At 33.3% G+C, this 26,201-nt stretch overlaps 1 protein-coding gene across 1 annotated transcript in view; it reads right to left on the reverse strand.

Moving 5' to 3' along the window:
- The window catches only part of LOC113078488 (transcription factor 4-like), a 115,374-nt gene that overhangs the window by 43,048 nt on the left and 46,125 nt on the right, over nt 1-26,201 (reverse strand). The window contains 3 exon segments of the mRNA XM_026250787.1: nt 9,386-9,435; nt 9,838-9,967; nt 20,628-20,686. Of these exon segments, the coding sequence (XP_026106572.1) occupies nt 9,386-9,435; nt 9,838-9,967; nt 20,628-20,686 (239 nt within the window).

Genomic DNA, 26,201 nt, shown 5'->3' on the forward strand with positions numbered 1-26,201 from the left:
ATTCAGAGTAACACCAATTACACACTTTGATTGGTGCTGCTTTGGTCTTTGTGTCCGTCTCTCTCTCTCTCTCTCTTCTGTTACAGCTCAAGCTCATCATGAACTGCTTCACATACTCCAAAAAGTACGGAGAAAAATTACCAGTGAGATCTCAATTATTTTTCGTAAATAGCAAAAGTGATGAAATGAGTAACAAATGGTACTGAAGCTGTATGGAAGCCCATTTCCAGCACATAAGAAAAAATCACGCTTCAGTAAATCACGATTATGAGATAAAAAGTCAAAATTATGAGATACTAAGAGATAAATTACAAGATTAGAAATTCTAATTATTACATACCAAAGAGGGAATTGTGTGAGAAAAATCATAACTGTGACAAAAAGTCCAAGACATAATAAGTCAAAATTATGAGATAGTAACGTAATAATTAAGGGACAATTTTAAAATTATGAGATAAGTCATAAGTTTGAAAAAATTATGAGATACTAAGTAATAATTATAAAATTAAAAATGTAATTACTTAGATACTTAAGAGGGAATCGTGAGAGAAAAAGTCACAATGATGAGAGAAATGTCCTAACTATTAAAAAAAGTCAAAGACACAAAAAGTCAAAATTATGAGATAGCAAGTGATAATTATGAGATAAAAGACAATTGATTACAAGTCAAAATTATGAGATAGTAACTGATAATTATGAGATAAGACAATTGATTAAAAGTCAAAATTATGAGATAGTAACTGATAATTATGAGATAAAAGACAACTGATTAAAAGTCAAAATTATGAGATAGTAACTGATAATTATGAGATAAAAGACAATTGAGATTAAAAGTCAAAATTATGACATATTAAAGTAATAATTAAGGGACAATTTTAAAATTATGAGATAAGTCATAAGTTTGAAAAAATTATGAGATACTAAGTAATAATTATAAAATTAAAAATGTAATTACTTAGATACTTAAGAGGGAATCGTGAGAGAAAAAGTCACAATGATGAGAGAAATGTCCTAACTATTAAAAAAAGTCAAAGACACAAAAAGTCAAAATTATGAGATAGCAAGTGATAATTATGAGATAAAAGACAATTGATTAAAAGTCAAAATTATGAGATAGTAACTGATAATTATGAGATAAGACAATTGATTAAAAGTCAAAATTATGAGATAGTAACTGATAATTATGAGATAAAAGACAACTGATTAAAAGTCAAAATTATGAGATAGTAACTGATAATTATGAGATAAAAGACAATTGAGATTAAAAGTCAAGATTGTCATACTAAAGTCATATTTAAGAGAAAATGTAAAATTATGAGATAAGTCAACTTTGTCAAAATTATGAGATACTAAGTGATAATTATGGGATTAAAAAAGCAAATAAGTAAATAATAAAGAGTGAATCTTTAGAGAAAAAGTCACAATGATGAGAGAAATGTTGTAACTATGATAAAAAGTACAAGACACAAAAAGTCAAAATTATGAGATGGCAAGTGATAATTATGAGAAAAAGGACAATTGAGATTAAATGTCAAAATTATGAGATATTAAAGTCATAAATAAGAGAAAATTTAAAATTATGAGATAAGTCAACTTTGACAAAATTATGAGATACTAAGTAATAATTATGAGATTAAAAAAGCAAATAATTAGATAATAAAGAGGGAATCGTGAGAGAAAAAGTCACAATGATGAGAGAAATGTCGTAACATTAAAAAAAGGTCCAAGACACAAAAAGTCAAAATTATGAGATAGCAAGTGATAATTATGAGATAAAATGTACATTTTCACATAAGTCAATATAATGACATACAAAGTCAAAATTATGATAAACAAGAGGAAAATTCTAAATTCTGAGATAAAGTCAACTATCTACACATGTATCTACTTCCAGAAAAAGGTCTCAACAAGGTCTCAACAATTAACTACTGACTCATTTGGGTCTGTTTTCATCTCTCCTGAGGAATTAAAGGTACAACATCTGAGACAAAGCTGATACTTCAGTTAAGTCTCCTGAGCTTCAAAAGAGCAAAATCTGAGCAATAGCATGAGGTCTGTGAGATCGCTCTACATAAACAGTAGCTGAGCGTGTCGTTTCCCAGCATTCATCAACTGATGCAGCTCCTGTCATGAGGGGAGTTGGTGCTCATGGATTTAGCTGATATGAACCGTTTCTCTCTCTACAGCTGCGGCCGACAGCAGTTTTGATCTCCCTCTCCCCCAGTGCATGCTGGGACACCTGGGGAAGTGTCCTCCTCTGCAGCTCCTTGCCCCAGGCGAATAAAATAGGACAAAAACGAGACTTACTACATAACCTGTCTGCTCTAAATACATATGAAAATACAGATATAATATCTCTGATGCAGCTGTAAACTTGTGTTTTGTTCATAAGTTCCCTTCGGTTCTATTTTAAAATATTTTTTTATGTGCATGGATATTTGATTTGAGTACTTTACCTAAATGCAAGTATAAAAAATGAAAATCTTAGTGCTAGTAAAAAATATGAGAATATTCATGTAAGTAAAAAAATCGAATATTCACGCAAATAAAAAAATTGTAATATTTATGTGAAGTAAAAAATATTAATGCAAGTGAAAATACTGGAATATCCATGCAAGTGAAACACAAATAGTCAAGTGATTAGAAAAACTGTAAAAAAGAACATTTCATGTTAAATATTATTATGAACCATATTTAACAGATCTTTTTAAATGAGCAACTATTTTTTACAGGTTAATTCTGTAAATGTTGATTTTAAGTTTTATTTAAGCTAGAATTTTAATTTAAACAGCTGAATTCACCTAGTTTTTATGCAAATAAATAGCAAATAAGATCCAATACAAAGTAAAACATAAAATGCATTTCATCTGTGGTGTATATGGACACACACACACACACTCATCTGTTCCCGCTGAAGCCAAACCCAATGGGTAATAAAATACACTTTAACAGCGATAAATTTGCAAAAACGGATTGATGTTTTAAAAACTACTTTTTTCAGCCATTAACATCTATTATGCAATTTCTATGAGCGATATCAGCTCTAAGTCTGTTCCGCATAGAAATAAATGTGCAGTAATGGACAGTGATTTGGCAGAGATGTGCGGAGAACATTCCACATCAGTTCTAAAGCTGGAGCTGAGATCACACACACACACACACTCACACACACAGGAAACTGACTTCATTTCCTCCGTGCATTGCTCAATGGAAAACACACAGTCCACTGGACCTGGTTCATATAATTCTCTCCTGGATCTCATCTGAGCTTTTGACACACACACACACACACACACACACACAGTATGTTAATCTGTATCATTATATTCTATCTCCATGTGTGTTGTTGTTTCATTAATATAAGATGTGAGTCTGAGAGGTGTGTTAATCATCCAATCAGAATTTAGAATTTGAAACTGTTTAATAAAAATAGTTATTATTTAAAGGTTATGTTCTATTTTTCTATATTTCTTTTTTCTTTACTGAAGTCAACAAATGATTCATGTTTCAGCATTTTAAAAAGCTGTTATCAGAAGACATATCTCAGGAAAAACTGAAAAGGCCTAAATGAAGTTGATTTTCATGACAAACATATATAATAAAAAAACATTTCAGTGGTATTCAGATTAAAAAAATATGATTATAAAACAGTTTCAACTCAATTTCATTTGGCTGATATGTGATAATAACACACCTGTAAATGCAGATTAATAATCAGATTTTTAAGAAATATATCTGTGAATATTTTTAGGGATACAATTTTTGTAATTTCACAAAACAAAACAAAAGCTTTTACAATGTCATTTTTTGGAGCATAAATGTCTTCATTCACTACACGATGACTATGATTTTAAAACAGAGTTTCAACTCCAAATGAATGACTTATGATCATAAAATGCAGATAAAGCACCAGTAAATGCATATTTATAATCAGATTTATATGAAGTATATCCTTGAAATTTTAAGGAATTAAAAAACTTTTTAAAAAACAAAATCATGTGAATTTGATGCTTTTTTTGTCATTTGATCTTTGAGCTTTAATACCTACATTCACATCCATATTCACTATTACAATATTTCACTATGTTCTAAGTTATGGGAAATCATATAATAATTTTGCCATAGAAACATACCTAAAAAAAAAACCTGACTAATACTCCATGAGTCAAATGGACTGATTTTATGGCACTTTTGTGGTCATCTTTGAAGCTAAAATGCATCCATACACTTCCACTTTAATAATTGTGAGCATAAAACTGAGCGTTTTATAAAACTGAGCATTTTATAAAACTGAATGATTTCTGTTTATAATATGCAGATGAGCATGCACCTGTGAAACTTTTCAGGAACAAAAATTGACATTATACAAATCAAAATCAGAAATAATCATTTCAAATCATCTGCTCTCATGGCTGTGCAGTTTGATTTTTTCGGCTGTTTCCACTTTCCAGCCAAATATTTCCTGACAAAAATGTTGGGAACGTCTGCAAAAGAGAGAGAGAGATGGGCTTTATCTGAGCCGACGGCACCCATACAAATGTTCTCTGAAAACAGCGCAAACAAACATAGAGCGCTGCTCAAGACATCAACATGAGATGGCCACCGCGGAGGTAAAGAGAGAAACAGATGCTGTGCTGGAGGAGAGGAGAGAGGGATGAGGAAAAAATGGGGACGAGAATGGGGAAAGAATTTGATGAAAGAGTCTAGTGACAGCATTCTCAAACTTCTGAGGAGAAATATAAACAAATGAGACAATAACTGAATAAAGTTCATATCGAAATCTAACTGCATTACCTTCCTGCTCTTAAGTTTTATATATATATATATATATATATAAAAGTAAAAATGCATTGTATATATGCAAGTAAAAAACATTAGAAAATTCATGCAAATGAGAAAAAACATTTTATATAATTTTATAAAATATTTTAGTTTTAATGCAAGTAGAAAATTAGAATATTTATTCAAGAATAAATAAAATCATGTCAAGTACAAAAATTATAAACAATTGCAATTAAAAATATTTGAATATTCGTGAAGTAAAAAAATATACATGCATGTAAAAAATATAAAAATATCAAGGAAAATAAACAGTATTACAATATTAATGCAGGTAACAAAAATATGAATATTCCTGAAAGTAAGAAATATAAAACTATTTATGCAAGAAAAAATAGTGTAATTGTCAAAAAAAAGAACAATAAAAAATATTATTAATGCAAATATAAATTTAATATCTATGCAAGTAACATATTCTCTGAATTTTGCATATGCAAACTTCATATTTGATATCTTGCAAATCTGAGAACATTCTAAGAAAAGCGAAACGAGAATGTCTATGTCTCTCTGTCAGCAGGTGTGTTGTGTTACGAAATGTTGAATATTTTTCTCCATTAAAGATCTCAAGAGAAGAAATCCAGCTGTCTGTGACTGCCTCAGAAATACAAGTCTCTATTTATAGACGACACAGAAGCCTTTCAGAAACACGGCACTGGCCTTTTTCCTCACCAAACGAAGGGACACGGCTCTGATATGTTCACGTCTTGGTTTTTTTGGCAGGACTGAATGAAATCGGACCGTTTATTTCATACAGAGGATTTTTCTTAAATGCTGGGCCGCAGCCAGACACACGCAGATGTTTCTGCTATTTCTTTCCACTCGCTTAAAAAAATAACCCCAAAAAACACACACCATGAGATCATTTACTACTACGTTCTCTCTGCTTCTCTTTCCTGCACGGGCTGACAGGTGAATCGAGCTGAGAATACAACTTACTGCCATTTATTTACACATTTACACAACCATTCATCTGAAGCGAGACGACTCTGAAACACACTAACTCACGATTACACTCTTAAAGGGACAGTTCAGCTGAAAACAATCATTCTGTCATCATTTATTCACCCTCAGGTTTGTTCCAAAACTATATGACTTTCTTTTGGAGGTGGAGCACAACAGAAGAAATTTAGCAGAATGTGCACGCTGCTCTTTTCCATACAGTGAAAGCGCATGTGAATGGAGGCATTTGAGCTCCAAAAATGACAAAAAAAAGCACCATAAAAACATCATAATAGTTGACTATTTCATTCTGTCAAACGATAATTATGATGCTATGTTTGTTGTTGTTGTTGTCATTTTTGGATCTCCAACTTACATCCATATTCAGTATATGAGAATTATATAATATTTAACTATATTTCAACTCTGTTGAAGTCACATAATAATTTTGTCAGACTTTGTCCGATTTGGAATATAGTGCATGAGTCAAATAAACGTCTGTTATGAATCTTTTGTGTTATTTTTGAAGCTCACATGCCTCATTTTACATCCTTATTCACTATATGAAAAATATATTTAACTATATTCTAAATAATTTGAGAGTTTTGTCTGAAAAACTGATTTAGAACAAAGTGTATGAGAAATATGAGAATATGAAAATGCTGCTTTTTTCGGCATGTGTGGAGCTCAGATGGCTCATTTTACCTCCACTCTCATTATATGGAAAATGTATTACATTTTAATATTTTCCAAGTCATAAGTATTTTTCCTGAGGAACAGACTTTGCAATATAGTACACGAGTCAAAATGAACTGATTTTATGTTGCTTTCTAGTCATTTTTGGAGCTCAAATGCCTTTATTCACATCCATATCCACAATATGGAAAAGAGCAGCGTTCACATTCTGCTAAATACCTCCTTTTATGTGCTACAAAAGAGAGAGGGTCATACAGGTTTTGAGGGTTAGTGAATGATGACAGAATGTGTTCATTAAGACGTAGTCCAAAACGGAGAGGTTCTGCGGGGTTCACACACACACACACACACACACACACACACACACACACACACACACACACACACACACACACACACACACAGTCAGCTTTAAACAGGGTTCTCACACTGACTCGGGTTCCAACAAAAACGCTGTCGACAGCTGGTGACGGAGGCTGTTTCTTTCTTTCACTGAGTTTTGGGCCGCGGCCAAACTTTTACCTCCGTCTGCTAGCTGTCACTCAACCCGTCGCCATGGAGACCCACCTGAAGCCCCACCCCCATCACACGAGAGCATCAGAAACAGAAACGTAGCTTCATTCGAGTTTAGGAAGCTGATGTTAGCGTTGTTCTAATTTTTTGTGTGTTTTATTGATGTCCAGTGACACTACAGTCACAAATCCCTCACATAAATCTGTATTTTTAAATGTGAAAGGATTGCATTTAATCTGAAATATCCAACACAGATCACGCTCAGTCTGTATTTCACCTCAAAAACAATAAAAAGGATTCAATTAAATTTATCTAAAAAGAAGAAGAAGAAAAAGAAGTCGTCGTCTATATAAAATACTCTTTATTTTCGTCATGCACAATTACTGCTAGTAATAATAATAATAAAATAATTTCTCACTTTCTACTATTTTATTATTTTTTGAATTGCAACCAAGCACTAAATTCTCATTGCTGAAATGCACAAAAATACAATATTAATATATTTAAATATCACCCGAATTGTAAAGCGTTTATAGATTATGGTTGCATTTTTGCCTTTAGCTTTAATTAATGCTTATTTAAATACAAAAATCATTGTAATACATTAATGACAATCAGATGATGAAAATAGTGAGAATTTTTAAATTGTTTTGATAATGTTATGGAGAACAAATCAGGATAGCGTGCTTAACCTGTTCATTTAAAACATTGCATGCACAATCTCACTGCGTCTGAATGATGTTCACACACACACACACACACACACACACACACACACACACACGCTCTATTGTCTGTAGATGTCAATGTGGGGCATATGCTCTCTCACAGTGGCAGAAACCACAAGAGCACAATTAAAAAACACTAAAGTGTGTTTACTGCCACAAACCTGCGCTGTTCTGGCTTATTAAAACACACAGGCAGATGATTCATTATAAAACAACAGCATCCCCACAAACACTCGAACATCCCTATCAGCACACATGAAACACTCATGAATAAATCACACCCAAAACTGCACAAAGCATCTTCAAACCAGACTTAATATTTAAAGAAAGCTACAGTAAATTAATAAGCATCAGTCAGACATGCCCTAAACTCGGCCGCAGTGCCCTTTACAGCCTGAAGGGGGAGCAACAGGAACAGCTCAGGGATAGATCACGTCCCACCTGAGCATTCTGCTACACCAAACCTAATTTAATTAACGCTGTATACTTTAAACAATCAGATGTGAGCGCAGACGAGCAGAAACGGGAGAACGTTCTGGATCTGTCCTGGTATAGAAACATCTGAGCGGATGACGAACACAGTCAGACACAATGAGTTTAAATCATGGGAAACCATGCCACGCATCATTTTTCTCATTTTGGGAATGCATGAAGAGAAAGACATTTTTTTTACAGTTACATGCATTTTAAAATACAATTATTTCTGTAGCAAAAACAAATGACGGAAAAAAAACCACACAGACGTCTGCTCAACATGAATAAAGATCCTGTGCATTGACATTTACTCAGTACACACATGTATAAAAATCCTTTAGAGATATTTCTGTTATCATGCATGTAAACATAAACACCACAGAGCTGCTTTAGCACATACATATCATTATATAAAGACATAATACAACACGGATATAATTAGCTAAATTTAGAGTAATGTATTGTATATGTATATATATATATATATATATATATATATATATATATATATATATATATATATATATATATATATATATATATATATATATATATATATATATATATATATATATATATATATAAATTGTGCATTTATAAATAAAAGGAACATATTTCTAAATGGATTTCATAAAATATTAATTGTTCTAAATTAATAATGTGTGCAATTAAATTTGTAAACAGTAATTACACTGACTGCCGAAAACAATATGTTGCAAATGTTTGTCGAAATTAAATAAGTATAAACTCGATTAATAAATATAATACCACGATCAGATATAATTAATTACGAGTTAACAGTGTTATCATTATAATATTATTATTTATATTTTAAAGTAGTAATAAGAATTAATTGTAAATAATTATACGATTATTATTACTATTATTATTATTAAGATTAATATTATTATTTACAAACAATTGTTATGATTTATTGTAAATAATAAATAATCCATATAATGTAAATAAGTATAATTATTATTAAAATATTAAATATGTAACGGTTTGTAAAAGTCCTATTTATATTTTACTATAATTATTAATTATAATAACAATAATTATATTATTATCACTGAGATAACTGGTCTCTAAAACTGATGCCAACACAAATTCTCTCGCTCTCTGACACACACATACACACACACACACACACAGATGACATGTTCATGGCATGCATGTATTTAACACTGACTTACTGATGACGGCAATCCGGGAGGAACTTTCCGCACCTTTTTCGTCTGGACTTCTAGAAAAAACAAAGACAGGCGAGATATTTAACATGAGTGATGACAAAAGTTGCCTTTAAATGCATCAAAACAATGAAAGAGTTCGGTATGCGACCGACAGTCGTGTGTGTTTCTGACAGAAATAAAAGCGTGTGTGATTTGCCCTGAAGGCTGACACCTTTTGAAGGCCGGCAGCTCAAGGCCCGAGGGGCGACGCATTGTTAGGAACACAAATACAGGTCTCACAAAAAGAGAGAAAATCAATAATCTTTTTGACAGACGATATTAAAAAAATAACAAAAGAAAATGTGTTCTTGACATTTTGAAACAAACACAAGAACTTTAAGAATAAAGGAGCTTTTATATAATGAATTAAGCAGTTGATGATGATGATGATGGTGTTGGTGGTGATGAAGGCTCACCCATGGAGTCGCTGTGAAGGGCTCGCCGGCGCGGGTTTCCAGCGTAATGCTGGTAATACTGTGAGCCCAGTTTGGTGGGAGACACTGTCTCTGGACTGACCATCCCCACCTCGCCTCCCATGAGCCCCGACTGGACACAAACACATCAGAGACACTCGAGGGGTTAAAACCAGTCAGTTAACAAACAGAGATGCCACACACTCCTGAAGTTAAACACACGCACAGAAAGACGTCAGAGAAAACATCCGAGAGTTCGTCAAAGAAACAGAAAATATAGAATCACACAGATATTAAATCAATAAATGTTTCAGAATACGTTGAAATTCTGCAGCCAGATTGAAAAATGCATAACTAGAAAAAAATACACAAAAATGGCATAAAGATGATTGCAATGTCAGTTTTGTGCTAAAAAAAGTAACGCAGTGTTGTATTAAAGCACAAGATATAAATAAATAAATAAAGGCCTTTAAGATTCTAAAAGTTGTGACATTTAAGATAACTTTGTCACAGTGTCTGGGTTGTGTTCCCTGGGTGTCCACTAGGTGTCCTCCGTTTCCACGGTGTCTGTCATCTTATCATTTCCTGTTCCCTTATTTGGTCACCTTCCTCCTTGTTTTAGTTAATTGATTGTTCCCCCACCTGTCTCCTGTTTCCCCATTATCCTTCTGTGTATAAATACCCGGTCTGTCCGAGTCTTTGTCACGGAGTCCTTGTCGTATGAATGTTACATTCCTGAGTCTGCTCTTCACGTGTGTTTTTGTTTGTGTTTATATTTTTGGATTTTTTGGTTTTTGACCCTGCCTGGACTGTTTACTCTTTTGGATTGCCCCTTAATAAACCTGTTTACCTGCATTTGGATCTCTCCCGTGCTTCTTGTAACACCATACGTGACAAACTTGACCTTCAAAATTAAAGCCACAATTTCATAGAAAATGCCAGAAATATACAGAAAAATGCTTGAAATATCAGAAATTCAAGCGTTTATATTAGTGCTGTCAAAATTAGAGCGTTAACGCATTCGATTAATTTGAAATATTTAACGCGTTAAAATAAAATAACGCAATTAACGCGGTTGCAGTTTTTTTTATTTCCAGTTGTGGCCTATGTGTGTTCAACGTGCAAAGAAATATGGATAAGACCAAGGAAGGACTTTTAGACGGAAAGTTTCAGTATAAAACTCTGCCGGATTACTCTTCAGTCTGCCACAAGAAACATTATGACTGTATGACTGTAACAGTGCGTAAATCAGACCTTTCTGTAACGCTAACATTAATAAGCTTAAACGAAAATAACGAAATAATTGTGTAGCGGAGTATTTTTTGAACACAGTGCCGCGAACTGTCAATCACTCCTGTACGCGTGCATCACTGTCCTCCTCAGCTGCAGCAACTTGCGCTCTCTCTCTTCATCAAGCTTTAAAACAAAAAGGGGACAAAAAGATCATATTGTCTTTGTGCATAGGCTATAGATTAATTAGATAAATGAATATCTAAATTTGTGCCTTGCCATCTACGGTATTTTTTTAGAACTTAGAAAAAAGATGCTGCAGCCAATGAGCAGCCAGCGGGGGCTGCAGGACGACGCAACCTCCGCAGACAGTTTTTAATGTTTATCAGACAATAAATACTCAAGATTTTGCTTTAGTATAACTCACAACGAGTTTCACACACCTTCTCCGGCCACGTTGAGTTGTTGACACTTAACAGTGGGAAAAGCGACACATGCGCTATTCACTTGTATTATTTAAGGGTGAATGGGTAATGTAGTTTCTGCTCTGGGTGGGATGAATTAGGAAGCTTGCATTGTGAAGGGCGCTCTGAAAATCGGCAGTGCAGGTAAAATATTAAAACCTCTATTAAAACAGATGTCCAAATGAGCGTACCGGTACGCTACAAGCACGTTCTGGGCGCATGGAGAGGTGACGGTACGCTCAAGAGCTATATTTGGAAGTGGAGGTACTGAGTACCGGTGCATACCGGCCCACTTAAAGCACTGGCAATGACTATACTTTGGAATTTTTTTGCAGTCCACTTAGAATTCAACATGGAAATCATTTTTGTTTTTTATTGGCATTGATTGTTTTGAAATTCAAATGGTACTTACATGCCTGTGTTTTTATTTCTGTAATAAATATGGCTTTCAAGCCAACAGTTAATTTGGAGGATATTGATGGTTTATTGCAGGTATGTTGTTTACATGAGAAAATCTGTGTTACAAGTTAAACAAAAATTCCAATAAACAATCATATTTTTAATTTAAATAGTTGCTTTGTCTTGAGTTTACATTAATTATTTACATTTTACATTTACATATCCAAAAAGTTTCAGTCTTTTAATTGCGATTAATCGCGATTAATCGCGATTAATTTAAAAAAATTGTGCGATTAATTAGTTAATTTTTTTTAATCGATTGACAGCACTAGTTTATATATATATATATATATATATATATATATATATATATATATATATATATTATAGTTTGCTAAAAATTAATAATACAGTGCAGTATCAAAGCACACACACACAAACACAAAATAAATTAATTAGGATTATAAAAATTCACAATTTAATAAAAAAAGAGAAGAAATATACAAACAGATGCTCAAAATAAAATAAAAAAAATTACTAAAATAAGTTAAGTAATGCAATGTCGCTTTTGAAAACGATTCAAATAAAGACCCTTAATTAGGACATACTGACCTTCACAATTACAACAAAAATGATACAAAAAGAATATACAAACACAAGCTTGAAATTACGTAACTTTTGGTAAAGAAGTGATTAAATGCATTAAAGCACACAATATTAAAAAAAGTAAAAACGCCTTTAATTAGAAATATAAAAGTTTTGACATGTAAAAGACATTCGACCTTCATAATTTGATCCAAAAAAGACAACAGATGCTTTTTTTTTTGCTAAAAATGTCATATAAAAGCACTTTTTTTAAACACAAAAACACGAACCGGGGCTCATTAGAGGAAGTGATAAAGTAGGGAGAATGTTTGCGCTGAGTTGAATTCAGATGACGGCAGCGCTCACAACAGACTTAGCGATGCTTGACTAGCGCCGCATTCACATGCAAAACAAGCTAAATAGGCCAATTACGTGGCGGGCCCGAGGAGCGGTCTGCCGCCTTTCACAGGCTAACACAAAAGAGTCCTTGTCTTAAATAAGTCACCCCCTCTCACAGTCAAGGAGTTTTTTTTGCAAGGGGGGATAGATGTTAAAACAAAAGTGTCTCATTTTGCGCAGGACAGACTGTTTCTCCGTTAGCAGGCGATCTGCATGCCCAGATTCAGAGATGGCTGGCACAGGTACCCAGCTGGCACCCCGAGGAAATATTAACAAAGATAAATGACACACACCTGAAGATGCCCGTGAAGGATTAATAACAGCAGGCGCATGCTTGCCTGGACACCAAACGATGATTGTGAGAAACCGAGAAGACATTAACGTAATCGGAAAAGTGCAACAAGCAAAATAAGGAGAAAAGAGGAGAAAGTGTTAGAGAGAAATGTTGCTTCTAAAACGCAATGAGATTAGAACGAGATAAAAACAGAAATGTTTTCTCCATCTCTTTAATGTCTCAAATGTTTCTCCTTGAACACAATGGGATCAAAAAGAGATTAAACTGAATTTAATACATCATGCATCTCAATAACGTCTCACACTATGCTCAACTGTGCAGAGATACCAAAGTTGGCAACCAAAAATAAAAGTACAAATTAAATGAGATCTCATTAATGTCTTAAATCTTTCTCTTTGAACACAATGAGATTTAAAAAAGAGATGAAGTGGCTTGTTTGTCAACTGCTATTGTTGAGATCTCTTCTCAGGAAAAACAATGTTTCCATCGCCCTGTTTTTATTCCCATTTTGACATATCGCATCGGAAACCAGTAATGGAAACTGAAAATTTCATAAAATTCAATTTGAGTCAATACTGTTTGACTTACATTTTAGACATTCATACATTTCGTCATTGAAAATAGTTTCAAATAGAATTGTTTTGTGTCTTATAGTTTCGTTTGAACGAATCACTTGAATGAATGACTCAGTGACTCACTCATGCAGAGATTTGCTGCCATCTACTGGCAATTTGTATATTTATTTAATAATATTTTCCCTTTTTTCGTACTATATCACCAATGAATGTTTTGTTTTTAAAACATTAAACCTTATTTATGCATTTGTAGCTGCATTCATGTCCTGCTTTAAGCAGTGTGTGTGAATGCATCTAAATAAAATAAAATAAAATAAAATAAAATAAAATAAAATAAAATAAAATAAAATAAATAAAATAAATAAAATAAATAAAATTAAATAAAATTAAATAAAATTAAATAAAATTAAATTAAAATAAATTAAAATAAATTAATTTAAAATAAAATAAAATTAAATTAAAAATTACTTTAGATCTCGAATACGTCTCGGGGAGAGCAATGGGGATAAAATGGAGACTCAAAACAAACTACATCTAATGCCTCAGAAAAAGACTCAATTAAACTCGGAAGACATCTCAGTCTAGTCTTTTGCTCAACATGAACTCATTAAATTCTCATCAAATTATCTGAGCTGAGTTTTACAGCTCTAAACTCTTACCAGATGACGTCTAGCGTTTTAATTCTCCTAATGAACTTCAACAACACAGTCTCTTGAGAAATGAAAGAGCAACCTCTGAGCAATGAGACTTTCTGGGGAGAAAGAGCGAGACGGAGAAGCACAGCAGTGAGACGGATGTGGGGCGCGTGAAAGAAGGAGTGCAGAGGGAAGCAGGGACCCTAAAAAGAGCAGGAGCCTGAAGCAGATGAATGAGGACCCCTGCGAGCATCCATCTCCTCGGGTCGGCCCATGCTAAATAGCCCTCGGACCGGCGGCCCTCAGACGCCCATGAGATTTGGCTGCAACAGGCCACCGTAGACAAGACCCACCACGCCGTTAAACTACAGCCAAACTCAGAGAACATCAGAAATCTCTCCTTATATCCCACATAAACTGAATATGTTTTGTTACATATAATATTATTTCCCTGCTCACTCAGCAAACTTGATTACATCAGCAATTAATGAAAGTCTTTATATTTAATGAAAGTGGGCTTTTTTTCATCAGAATCTGTTCCTAAATGAGCGTCAGTGCAACAAGTGACTCCTCTTCTCATCAGATCGCCAAACTACACTGTTTGTAATATTCGTGCACTAAATACATGTGAATGGCTAAATTTCCAACCAAATGCGTGAATTTGAATATTAATGAGAAATGAAATGTGTTTGTTTCTGGTTCAGTACAGCACTAACGCATCAGTGCTGAAGATGAACTTAAATGATGCATTAACAGCCGTGTTCACCCACAATTCCTCTTGTTTTTGTTTGTTACAGGTCAATAGACACTGTATATGATACCTGAACTCATGAGGCATCTGTGTGTGTGTGTGTGTGTGCATCGGCAGTGTGTGTACAGGTGTGCTGTTCTGTGTTCTGATAATTAATGGCTGAGGGAGGCGCTCACATGCATCAGTTTTCTCCTGCAGAGCTCTGACACGTGTGTGTGTGTGTGTGTGTGTGTGTGTGTATTCAGACTGTGTACATAAAGGTGGATTAGTTAACCACACACACTCACACAGACACACACACACACACACACTGCTGTGTCATCACTGCTCCTCGGCAGCAGCTGAGACAATTTTCTGACCTTTGACCCCTGCGCTGCGGGACGCGCTCATCACTGCCTCATTACTCAGTGCTATGTGTGTGTGTGTGTGTGTGTGTGTGTGTGTGATGATGATGGCATTCCAGAGCAGTCTGAACTCTTCATCTTTATCATCATCATCATCATCAGAATGGACTGTGGCTGTTAGCATACTAGCATACTGCACACTACATACTGCATACTATTTTAAATATTTAATAATAATATTCCACAATATAATTTGATGTCTTGATGAGCAGAAGAAAATTATTTCATACACATAAAAAAAGTCGTAATTATTCCAAATGGTAGTGTAATTATACATGATACATTAATTGATTAACAATAATAATAATACAAATAAATAGAAAAATAAAAATTAAGCACAGATAAATACTTTCTATTATTCCAAATATCATTACAAATGGTAGTGTATGTATAAATTAGACATTTATTATATTATATTACATTATATTATAAAATCACATAATAATAATAATAATAATAATAAATCAAATGAAATATATTATTCTATTTTTCCAAATGGTGGTGTATATGTAAATGATACATTCATTATATAATAAAAAAATACACAATAATAATAATAATAATAATATTATTATTATTATTATTATTATTCCTAGAGGTGCTGACTACATAAATTCTACTTTTATTCTACTATTTATTATAAGAACACACAACAACAATGACAAAATCATAATAAATAAAAAATGTAAAATAAATAAATATATGATAATAAAACCTTAATTATTCCAGATGGTAGTGTATATATAAGTTACACATTTTTTATTTAATTTATTACAAAACACATAATGATACTACTACTTCTACTACTACTATTAAAAATAATTTAAAGAGAAAATTATTCATATATTTTTGTGATATATGTTTAGAAATGTCTCATTTATGTAAATAATAATAATTGTAATAACGTCTCTGTAATAGTATGCAGTAGGCTAGTATTCCTGAAAAAGACACTCCTGAGCAATAACACCTGAAAACGTTCAATGATCAGAGACCAGGCCTATCCCACAATCCTCTCTGCTCAGGACACATGCAAAAGACGAGCACTTCACACCTCGCACACGGAGGAAGAAGAGAGGAAATCTACACCTCTCCTCATCCTGTCTGCATCTGTTGATGTGCCTCAATCATGCACTCGTCCCCAGACAGGAACAGAGCAGAGATGCAATGAAAAGGTAAATGCCAGGATAAATGGATATTTGTAAACCCATTAAAGTGGAGGTGATGTTAGCGGAGTGTGTGTGTGTGTGAGTCCTCACACTGATTTCTGGCTCTCGTCACCTAGTGGAGCTTTAGCACAGGAAGAGGAATTGGATGCAAAGAGACGGCAGGTGAAGACACACACACACACACACGGTGGGGCTTTTAACAAGGAGCAATTAACACTTTGACGTGCAACAAGGAGAAAAGTACTGGAGCAGACAAGCAGCTAGATATCAGAGAGACACGAGGAGTCGTCACACACACAAGAGTAAATCACCGCTCTTTCAAACAGAGTTAAACATCGAATCCTCAACGAGTCAGCACTGAGAGAAACACGTCACAATGAGCGTGAAAGCCAGCCAGGGTTATTATAATTAACTAAAACCAGCATATTTTGTTTTGAAATATTTTAAATCGAGTTTTACTCTTGTTTTATTCTTTGCTTTTATTGCTGTTTTTATTTTTAGATATCTTTTGCATCTGTATGAAATGTGATGTATAAATAAAATTGAAACACTAAAACATAGACCAAAAAAAAAAAAAAAAAAAATCTGATGAATCTGAATCAATGAACTGTGAAATTAAATCATAAAAATATAAAAAAAATTTAAAGCTAATAATAAAATGAAATAATAAAAAAAAACTGAAAAAATAAATAATAAAAAAACAAAATTAATTAGGAGTTAAAATTATATATTTAAAATAAAACCAACCTAGATGAGTTGGTGAGATGGTATAATGAATAAAATCATTACAAAAATGTAATAAAAATAATTTTTAAATGAGTCTAATATAAATGAGTCGATGAAAGCTAATAATTAATAAAATACAAATAAAAAAACAGTGTTAAAAAATATGAAATATGTTATTTGTTAACCTTCATGCCATGTAACCATTTACTAATATCAGAGAACTGTGAATATGAAAAAGTGTTGTTAAATTGTTAAAATACTGACCTAAAATATGATTTACGAGTGAATTTATAAGTATGTAATTACTACATTTTATAAAAATAGACCAAAAGTATTTCCGTTTCATTTTATCTTCTGGTTGGTCAACACTGTCAGTCAACAAACAGAAACAAGTGGACAGATGTGTGTGTGTGTGTGTGTGTGTGTGTGTGCGTATTTTATTCTGCTCTCTATTTTAAAAGATATTTTTAGCGTTGTGCACCATTCAGAATAAACCATTAACTTTAATATAAAAAATATTATTAGTGATGGCTGCTTTAAATATTGTTTTATATTTAATGATTGTTATGCAAGTGTTTAATGCAGGGTTATTATCATTAACTAAAACTATACAACACAACAAAATTACTTAAACTAAATTAAACCAGTGTTATTTTAGTATCACTGATACGTTATTATAGTTTTATTTAATATTTTGTATTAGACGGTTTTGTTTTTGTTGTTGTTGTTGTTTTCATGCTATTTAATTCACATTAATTATGTGAATTAAATAGCATGAAAACAACAACAACAACAAAAACAAAAACAAAACCGTCTAATACAAAATATTAAATAAAACTATAATAACGTATCAGTGATACTAAAATAACACTGGTTTAATTTCACAAAGCAAGAGACACACAAACACACACACGCACACACGCACACAAACACACACACACACACTCTTGGCTGTGACGTGTAAGTCGTGTTTCTGGCAGCGGTTCAGTTTTCAGGATTAGCTCTGGTTTTCCCGTCTGCCCTCCAGACCTCACTGAATGTGTGAGTGTATGTGTGTGTGTGTGTGTGTGTGTGTGTGTGTGCGTGTGTGTGTGCGTGTGTGTGTGTGTGAGAGAGAGTGTGTGTGTCATGACCCAGAGCGCTGGAAACATCTCCCCTAGATAGTGCACATCCATTAGGGGGAACACCTCAAGGTCACGCTGGGGTCAGAGGTCAGATCTGTCCAGTCAGGAATGAGAAAGTCTGATTTACAGTTAAAAATTCCTCAAATTGTATTTATCCATCACATTTGCAACAGCAGTTCAAATTCAGGAACTCACCTGAAATAATGTTAAAGAAAATAAGTATTTTAATTACTTTCTTTTCCTTTGGTTTGTATTTACAACTCAGGAACTGAACTGGGGTTTGAAAAACATTCACAATTCAATTCTGAATGATGCACAACTATAAAAATAAAATAAAATAAAATAAAAAAATAAAAAAATAAAATAAATAAAATAAATAAAATAAATAAAATAAATAAAATAAAATAAAATAAAATAAAATAAAATAAAATATTTCATTATTTTCCTTTTTTTTTAAATTCAGAAAAAAATTAATACATATTTTAATTTTATTTTTAGGGTTGTGTACCTATCAGAATTAATTACTAGCCCTAATATGAGCAATAGTAATAGTGATGACTGCTTTAAACACCACTTTATTTTATAAAAGCAATATAGTGAGGATGATTTCATCTTAAGGTTTCTGCATTAATTCACCGACCCTTCCCAGAATTCCAAGCTACACAAACGCTGTCGGATGCATTACACTCTTGTGTCACTCACATCCCATCATTCTGCCGTTCTCTGATGGCTTCGTCTTGTAAACTGTCAGGAAAGATTCATTTGAGTGCGAGCTGCAGTTCTGACAAAACTTTCCACAAACTCACAGACCTCAACCATTTACGTTTTAACACCAATCACATCACTTCAGACTGCGTTTGCATGCTGGATTAATTAGGAGAATAAATGCCAAAATGAAGTGAGAGCGAATGAATAACTAAATAAGTAAATGCATAAATAAATACTTACATACAAATATAAATAGAAGCATAAATAGCTCATTTTGTTTGGTGAAGGTGAAAAAAACAAAAACGAATTAGTAGAATCCAAAAAGCTAAATGAACGCAGGATGGAGCGACTGATTTGAAACAGGTCTATTTTTGATGCTGTATCAGGCGTTTGAACATCCATATGTCTTTTAATATAAACACGATGGGCTGGGGAGAGATCGTACACACACACACACACACACACACACACACACACACACACGGTGATCTTCAGGAATTCATATATGTGCTTTAACAGAGGCCATCTGCTAACGGTACGACTGCATTACAAACAAACCTGTTCATTTATTTATTTATTCCACTACAGAAACTCCAGCAGCTGCCATTCACTTCAAACAGCACATTTACCATGCATTTCACATAAAGAAGTGCAAAACTACTATCAGCGCTGACATTACTAACAGTTTTCCCTTTAGAAAATAAAAATAAATCACAAACTGTGTCATGATGATCTTCTAAACAACACTGAGATTAAAAGGAGATCACATTGAGACTTTTAATGATTTTTTCATGACTTCTCCAGTCATTTGCGATGATAAAATATTTTTTTTTTTTTAGAAAAAATGAGCGCATACCTATAAACTGCATAAATTATTTGCATTAAAAAAATATTTATTTATATTTTTAATATTTTCAAATTTTTCAAATACACACACACACACACACACACACACACACACATATATATATATAATTTTTTTGCTCATTTTAGCCAAAGAAACGGAACACGACTAGAAAAAAATTATATTTCCATGCTTTTCCAAGTTTTTATAATTTCAAAGGATTTTAATCACACGTGTCAGATATTTCTCCAAGCAATCTCAGATCTGTCTCCTCTAGAGTTTAATAACATCTCAAGCTGTGATCAGATATGCCAAGAAACAAAGTCAGGGATTTATTTAACACCTCTAGACTCTTACCGGATGAAACTAGTGACTTATCTGAGCATGATTCAGCTTCTCCCACTTTAGGACAAACATCAGAAACACAACTGAGACTCTTGAGCTGTAGAAGAAGTAACTACTGTATTACAGTAATCCAAGTCTCTTACCTGACAGCCGTGAATGCTGGAGTCCCGTCCGTAAGAGTATGACGCTCGCTCCGTTTTACCTGTTTAAAGAGACAAAGGATGGATCATTAGCACATTCATTAATTATTCTTAAATTAAGTCTGAAAATAAGCTTTTTATAAAGTCCTTTAAATCCGCAGGGACAAGCCAAAACAAACAGATCAGGGACGTAACAAACACCTCAAACATCACAGACGCTTTGATGAACAAACAAGCATCGACTAAGTTGCTCTGGTTTAAGAGAATAAAGATGTTTGACTTGTTTTGTTGTTGTACTGATGTTGTGAATGTTAAGCGGACAAAGAATTGTGAAGTTTGGGCTCTTTTGGAAACAAGCAGGCATGAGAGATCTGGTATTAGCAGAATAAAGACCTTCTCAACGTCTCACAAACACTCGTCTACAAGCTGTTAATTATATAGAGGAACATGCTTGAATGCGTCCTGACTTTAGCTGCACTGGGCCGGGCCGGGACTGTCGCCAAACACACACACACACACACACACACACACCCACACACACACACACACACAGCAAATATTGTTAAAGTCTTGTGACCTCATCCAAAACAAAAAACATACTACAGTCATAATTACTCTAAAGTCATCATGAATTAAGATGTTGTAATGTTTTCTAGATGCATCAAAAACCTGTTTGAATAAAGACAACAACGATGTTTACTACTGTAAACCTTCAAACTCTAAAATCTCCTTAAAAAATCACTTATAGAGTAAGCTAAGTACTAATATTTAAACTGCCTTTAAAAAAATACAATAGAAGTTAGTATACAGTGAAACAAAGTACATACTACCATCATAACTCTAAAATAATCATATATCATCATACATAATGTAAATCTTTAAACACTAATTGCTCACAGAAATCTACCAGTGTAACCATAGCGTAAAACAAAAAACATACAACAGTCATAATTACTCTAAAATCATCAAAGATTGTGTTTTCTAGACACTTATATGTTATATAACACCCATTTGAATAAATGAAAACAAAACTATTTATTACTGCAAACCTTCACTTAATACTAAAAATGATACTAGCTCTAAATTTCCATGGTATCTGTAGGGTAAAACAAGAAAAATTAGCTTTATATCCGGCCAAACATTTATAATTATTATTATTTTATTTATTTAAATGTATATAGCACTTTTCTGGGGACTCAAAACACTTTACAAGAAAGGGTGGAATCTTCTCAACAGCTTGACAAAATAAAAACAAGAAAACTACTTACCAATGTAAACCTTCCAACACTAATGCCTCAAAAAGTAATAACTGTACCAAAGTAGCCGTAATTAACACAATATCCAGTTACAGTTGTAAGAAAATTAATGTGAGTCTGTGCTTTTGCTTCATTTCATTTTTAATAACACTGTAATGTTACTATGGTATTTTGGCAGGAAAAACTATGGTTATCGTGATAAATTTCTTAGTTTTCTATAATGGTGGAAACGTGCTGAATCAGTTACAGAAAATGCACAAAAAACACTAATACCATAAGAAAACAACAACAACACAGGAATCATTGTACTCTGTTTAGATCTGAACATTTACCAGGTGGCATCCCAGAACACTCTGAATCCACAAAGGTCAAACAAGAGGTCAACGTCTACCACATGCATGACCTGCGTCCAAACACTCATTGAAATCTGCTGCATTGATCTGAATCAAGATGCACATTAATGCACATTAAGATCACTGCGCTCATTTCAACACTGACAGCAGATGCTGAATGTCCAAAACACATTTCCTACAGAGAAAACATCACATTCAGCGAGATCCATGCGCTTTATCAGTGACATAAACCATCTTTCTTGTTCTTCCGAATATTTAATTGTTTCCAAGGACGGTTGTTGTGTTTCCTTGAGAGATGCTGACATTTTGCTGGATTCAGACACAATTTTTTATAAAATCTGCTAATCCAAAGAACCTTGAAACTGGAAGTGGGAACGAATTCAAGAATAGGACAGGAATGCCACAGATGGAACATCACTCCGGAAAAACACACACACTGGGGACCGATGCTGCATGTGTACACCTCTCGCTCTTCCTCTCTTTTGTTTGCTTTTACTTTAGTTTATTCTTGAGCTTTTTTTGGAGTTTTGGAACTCAGATTTAAAGACTTGAATTAATACAATTAACACCACACGTATAGAACAATTTCCTACAATCTGAAAATAAATCATTATTCTTTTAAGCCAAAAAATAAAATAAAATAACACACACACACACAGGTGAATAGAGTAAAATTTTAACTAATCAATATTAGATAGATATCACATTTGTGTTGTATTACCAAATGTCTGAAACAGTATGTTTACATATGAAAACGAGGCATCGTCTAATTAAATTTGCAATAATTTCCAGAAAATACATATGAATATTGGATAAAGCCTGATGAAAATTATTGTTTGGTTTTGTGTGTAACATATTAAAAGGTTTTCATAAAAATGTTTTTGGATTTATCTTTTAATCACTTAATAAATAAAAAAATAACGACAGAAAAAATACATTTTCACCATGTTTTTAGGAACAAAGTGCCATATAAATCAGTGTGAATGACCCATGAACAAACCCTTCAGTAAAACCCTTCAGAATATTGAGAGGAATAAAACTCTAAGTTTTGGTCAATGTTAGTGCTCCTGAAGTGGACAAACAAACTCACAGCGTTTGAAAATATGCATTTTAACCATATTTCTAGATATAAAACGTTATATAAATCAGTGTGAATGATATATGAACAAACCCCTCAGTGAAAACCTTCAGAATACAGAGAGGAATAAATCTCTAAGTTTCGGTGTATGTAAGTGCTGCTGAAGTGGAGAAAAAACTTTTAAAGATATGCATCGGAATTTAAATCAACAGACGCAAATAGGTGTGCAATAAAACAAACACATACATATGTATTTTGGATATGTTCTTTCCACTAATAAATAATTAAAATAACCTAAAATCTCAAGCAAAATCAACAGGGTAACTGCAAATACATGTATTCTGAAATAGTTTTTTGTTCATTTTATTTACCATTATATCAATAGATATGTATTAGAGATTGACTGATATTGTATGTTTTTCTATTAAATGTGCTGCGAACACATTTATTTTTGAAGTTTAATAATATGATTCAATAATAATAATCACACTGGAATTCTTGTACTTCTATCCCCAAATTTAGGATCTCTTACATGTTGATAATTAAGACTTTTTATGACCTTAACTTGAACAAGACTTTTTAAGAAAAAAGAAAAAAAACATTTGTTTCATCTGTTTTCTTACTAATGTCTGCTTTTAAGCATCACACATCTGCCATTGGTGTCTCATGTCCCCTCATTAGTTTGTGTCTTTGTTTATCCACTGATATTTTAATGCTAATAATATCGTTTTGCTCTGATCTCTGACTTTTAGCACAGGCTGATTTCTCCTGCTGTTTGCCCGAGGACGCCTGAGCCACGCTGAAGTTTCTCTGTGGTTTTGACAGCACACGCATGACAGCCCCTCATTACATCGGAGAACACGTGCCCATGAATAAGTGGTTTCGTTATGGATAATAACTGGCTCATAATCATCAGCTAGTCAAAGACAAACCCTCTCTGACTCATCAACACCGGCAGATTATGGATTATATTCAGAGTTTGCATTGCACCGGAGTTCCTCGGGACCAGCTGCGTATCATTGCTGTCGTTAGTACATGTTATGCCAAATACAGACGTCATACGTTTTCCTCAGGAAAAAAACTGCTGGGAAGCACAAAAACAAGTTGCTATTTTGCTTGTTTGTGCCCTTAGTTCATTGTGCTAATAAATCAGGTTGACAAAATTAAGATTACGTTCAATCTATCATACAATACTCATCTTAAAAAAAAAAACGCATGACCAAAACAGTGGCACATCTTTAGCTTAAACCACAAAAAACAACAACATTGGTTTGCATTTAGAAGTGATCATTATAACACAAAGAGCTACGATTGAGACCATCTCACTGCCAAATTGAGATCAAGCAGGTAGAATAAAAGTTTTTTTGGGGGTGAGGACAGAAAGACAGAAAGAGAGACAAAGATAGATAGACAGAATAAAAAATGTGCTTAACCCTTCTGAAGCAGTTCATCAGAAAAGCGACATGCGATCGACAGGACATGAACATCAGACATCTGCTCCATACACAAACCACAGCATCACACAACACACAAATTAAACGTTCAACTTCAGATATAAAGAGAGAGCACAGAGATTGTCATGTTTTACAGCCTGAAGAAAAAAAATCCTCTTTATATGTCACAATGTTTTAGATTTGTTTCTTCATCAGATGCGCAAAATGTCACAATACATCAATTCATAATTCTGACAAATTAAAAAAGATGAAGTCATTTGTATTGCACTTTACGATCACTGCATGAATAAAAAGGAAACGATCAATGACAGAATCTCTGAAATATTATGAAAAACATATATGATGCAGGATAAAAAATACTTTAATGTTCCGATTCAAAATAAGAATATAAACTCTCTTAGTCTTTGTTCTTTAAAGTATTTTATATTTTAAAATAGTCTACACATATATATTCAGTGTATTTTTATTTTTTTCTTATTCTGCTTGCAAGGCTGCATTTATTGAATGAAAAATACAGTAAATTACATGAAATATTATTACCATTTAAAAATAGCTGTTTTCTATGTGAATACATTGTGAAATATTTATTCTTGCGATGAAAAGCATCATTACTTCAGTCTTCAGTCTTTTTAATATAGCCCTCAATTTATTATAATTTATTCTTTGATTGATAAAAATTTGAAATAGAAATCGTTTCCAACACTATAAATGTCTTTACTCTCACATTTGATCAATCCTTGCTGAATAAAAGTAATAATTTCTAATTAAATCACCTTAATCTCGGACACACATAAGGCTTGTATTTCCTCAAACAAAACCTTAAAGCTAAACGAACCATGATCATAGATACTATCTTCCATTTTAAATCATCACATTCAGCCTGAAGAGATGCCAAACAACCACAAAAACACACCATTTCAGAGATGTAATGCACAAACATATTTGCTGTAGCAGGAAAACTGTTAATGTCACTAATTTGGGTTGTACTGGTAAAAAAAAGACATTCGGATCTTAAGTCTGGAAAACCGGAGGAAGAGACTAGCTGAGGGCTGCTTATAATGAACAATAATTTGGAAATTATGTCTCTTGACAGGCAATTTCTTGGAGAAAATTAAGCTACACAATGTTTTGCTCTCCCCTTCCTCGCACGGAAAACAAATATGGAACGGCTCCAGTGTGGCGGGGCTTCCTCAGGTTTTAATCTTGTTTGATGCGTGGTCTGTGCTCATGGGACGCTTCTCTCACCCCGGGGAGATTCAGCAAGTCCGTCCTTCATCTCCAACCCTCCACAGACAAACCTGCGGCCACAGAAAGCACATAAACCCGACCACAGGCCCACCAAACCCAGCCGAGACGCATTTGAAACACAGCCAAAGCCACTGGCTGCATACCAAACAACCGGCTTTATTCTATACAATGCAGTGTAGAAATACTGC

Source organism: Carassius auratus, unplaced genomic scaffold (genome assembly GCF_003368295.1).
Source record: "Carassius auratus strain Wakin unplaced genomic scaffold, ASM336829v1 scaf_tig00025783, whole genome shotgun sequence".
In the NCBI taxonomy this organism is placed as follows: domain Eukaryota; kingdom Metazoa; phylum Chordata; class Actinopteri; order Cypriniformes; family Cyprinidae; genus Carassius; species Carassius auratus.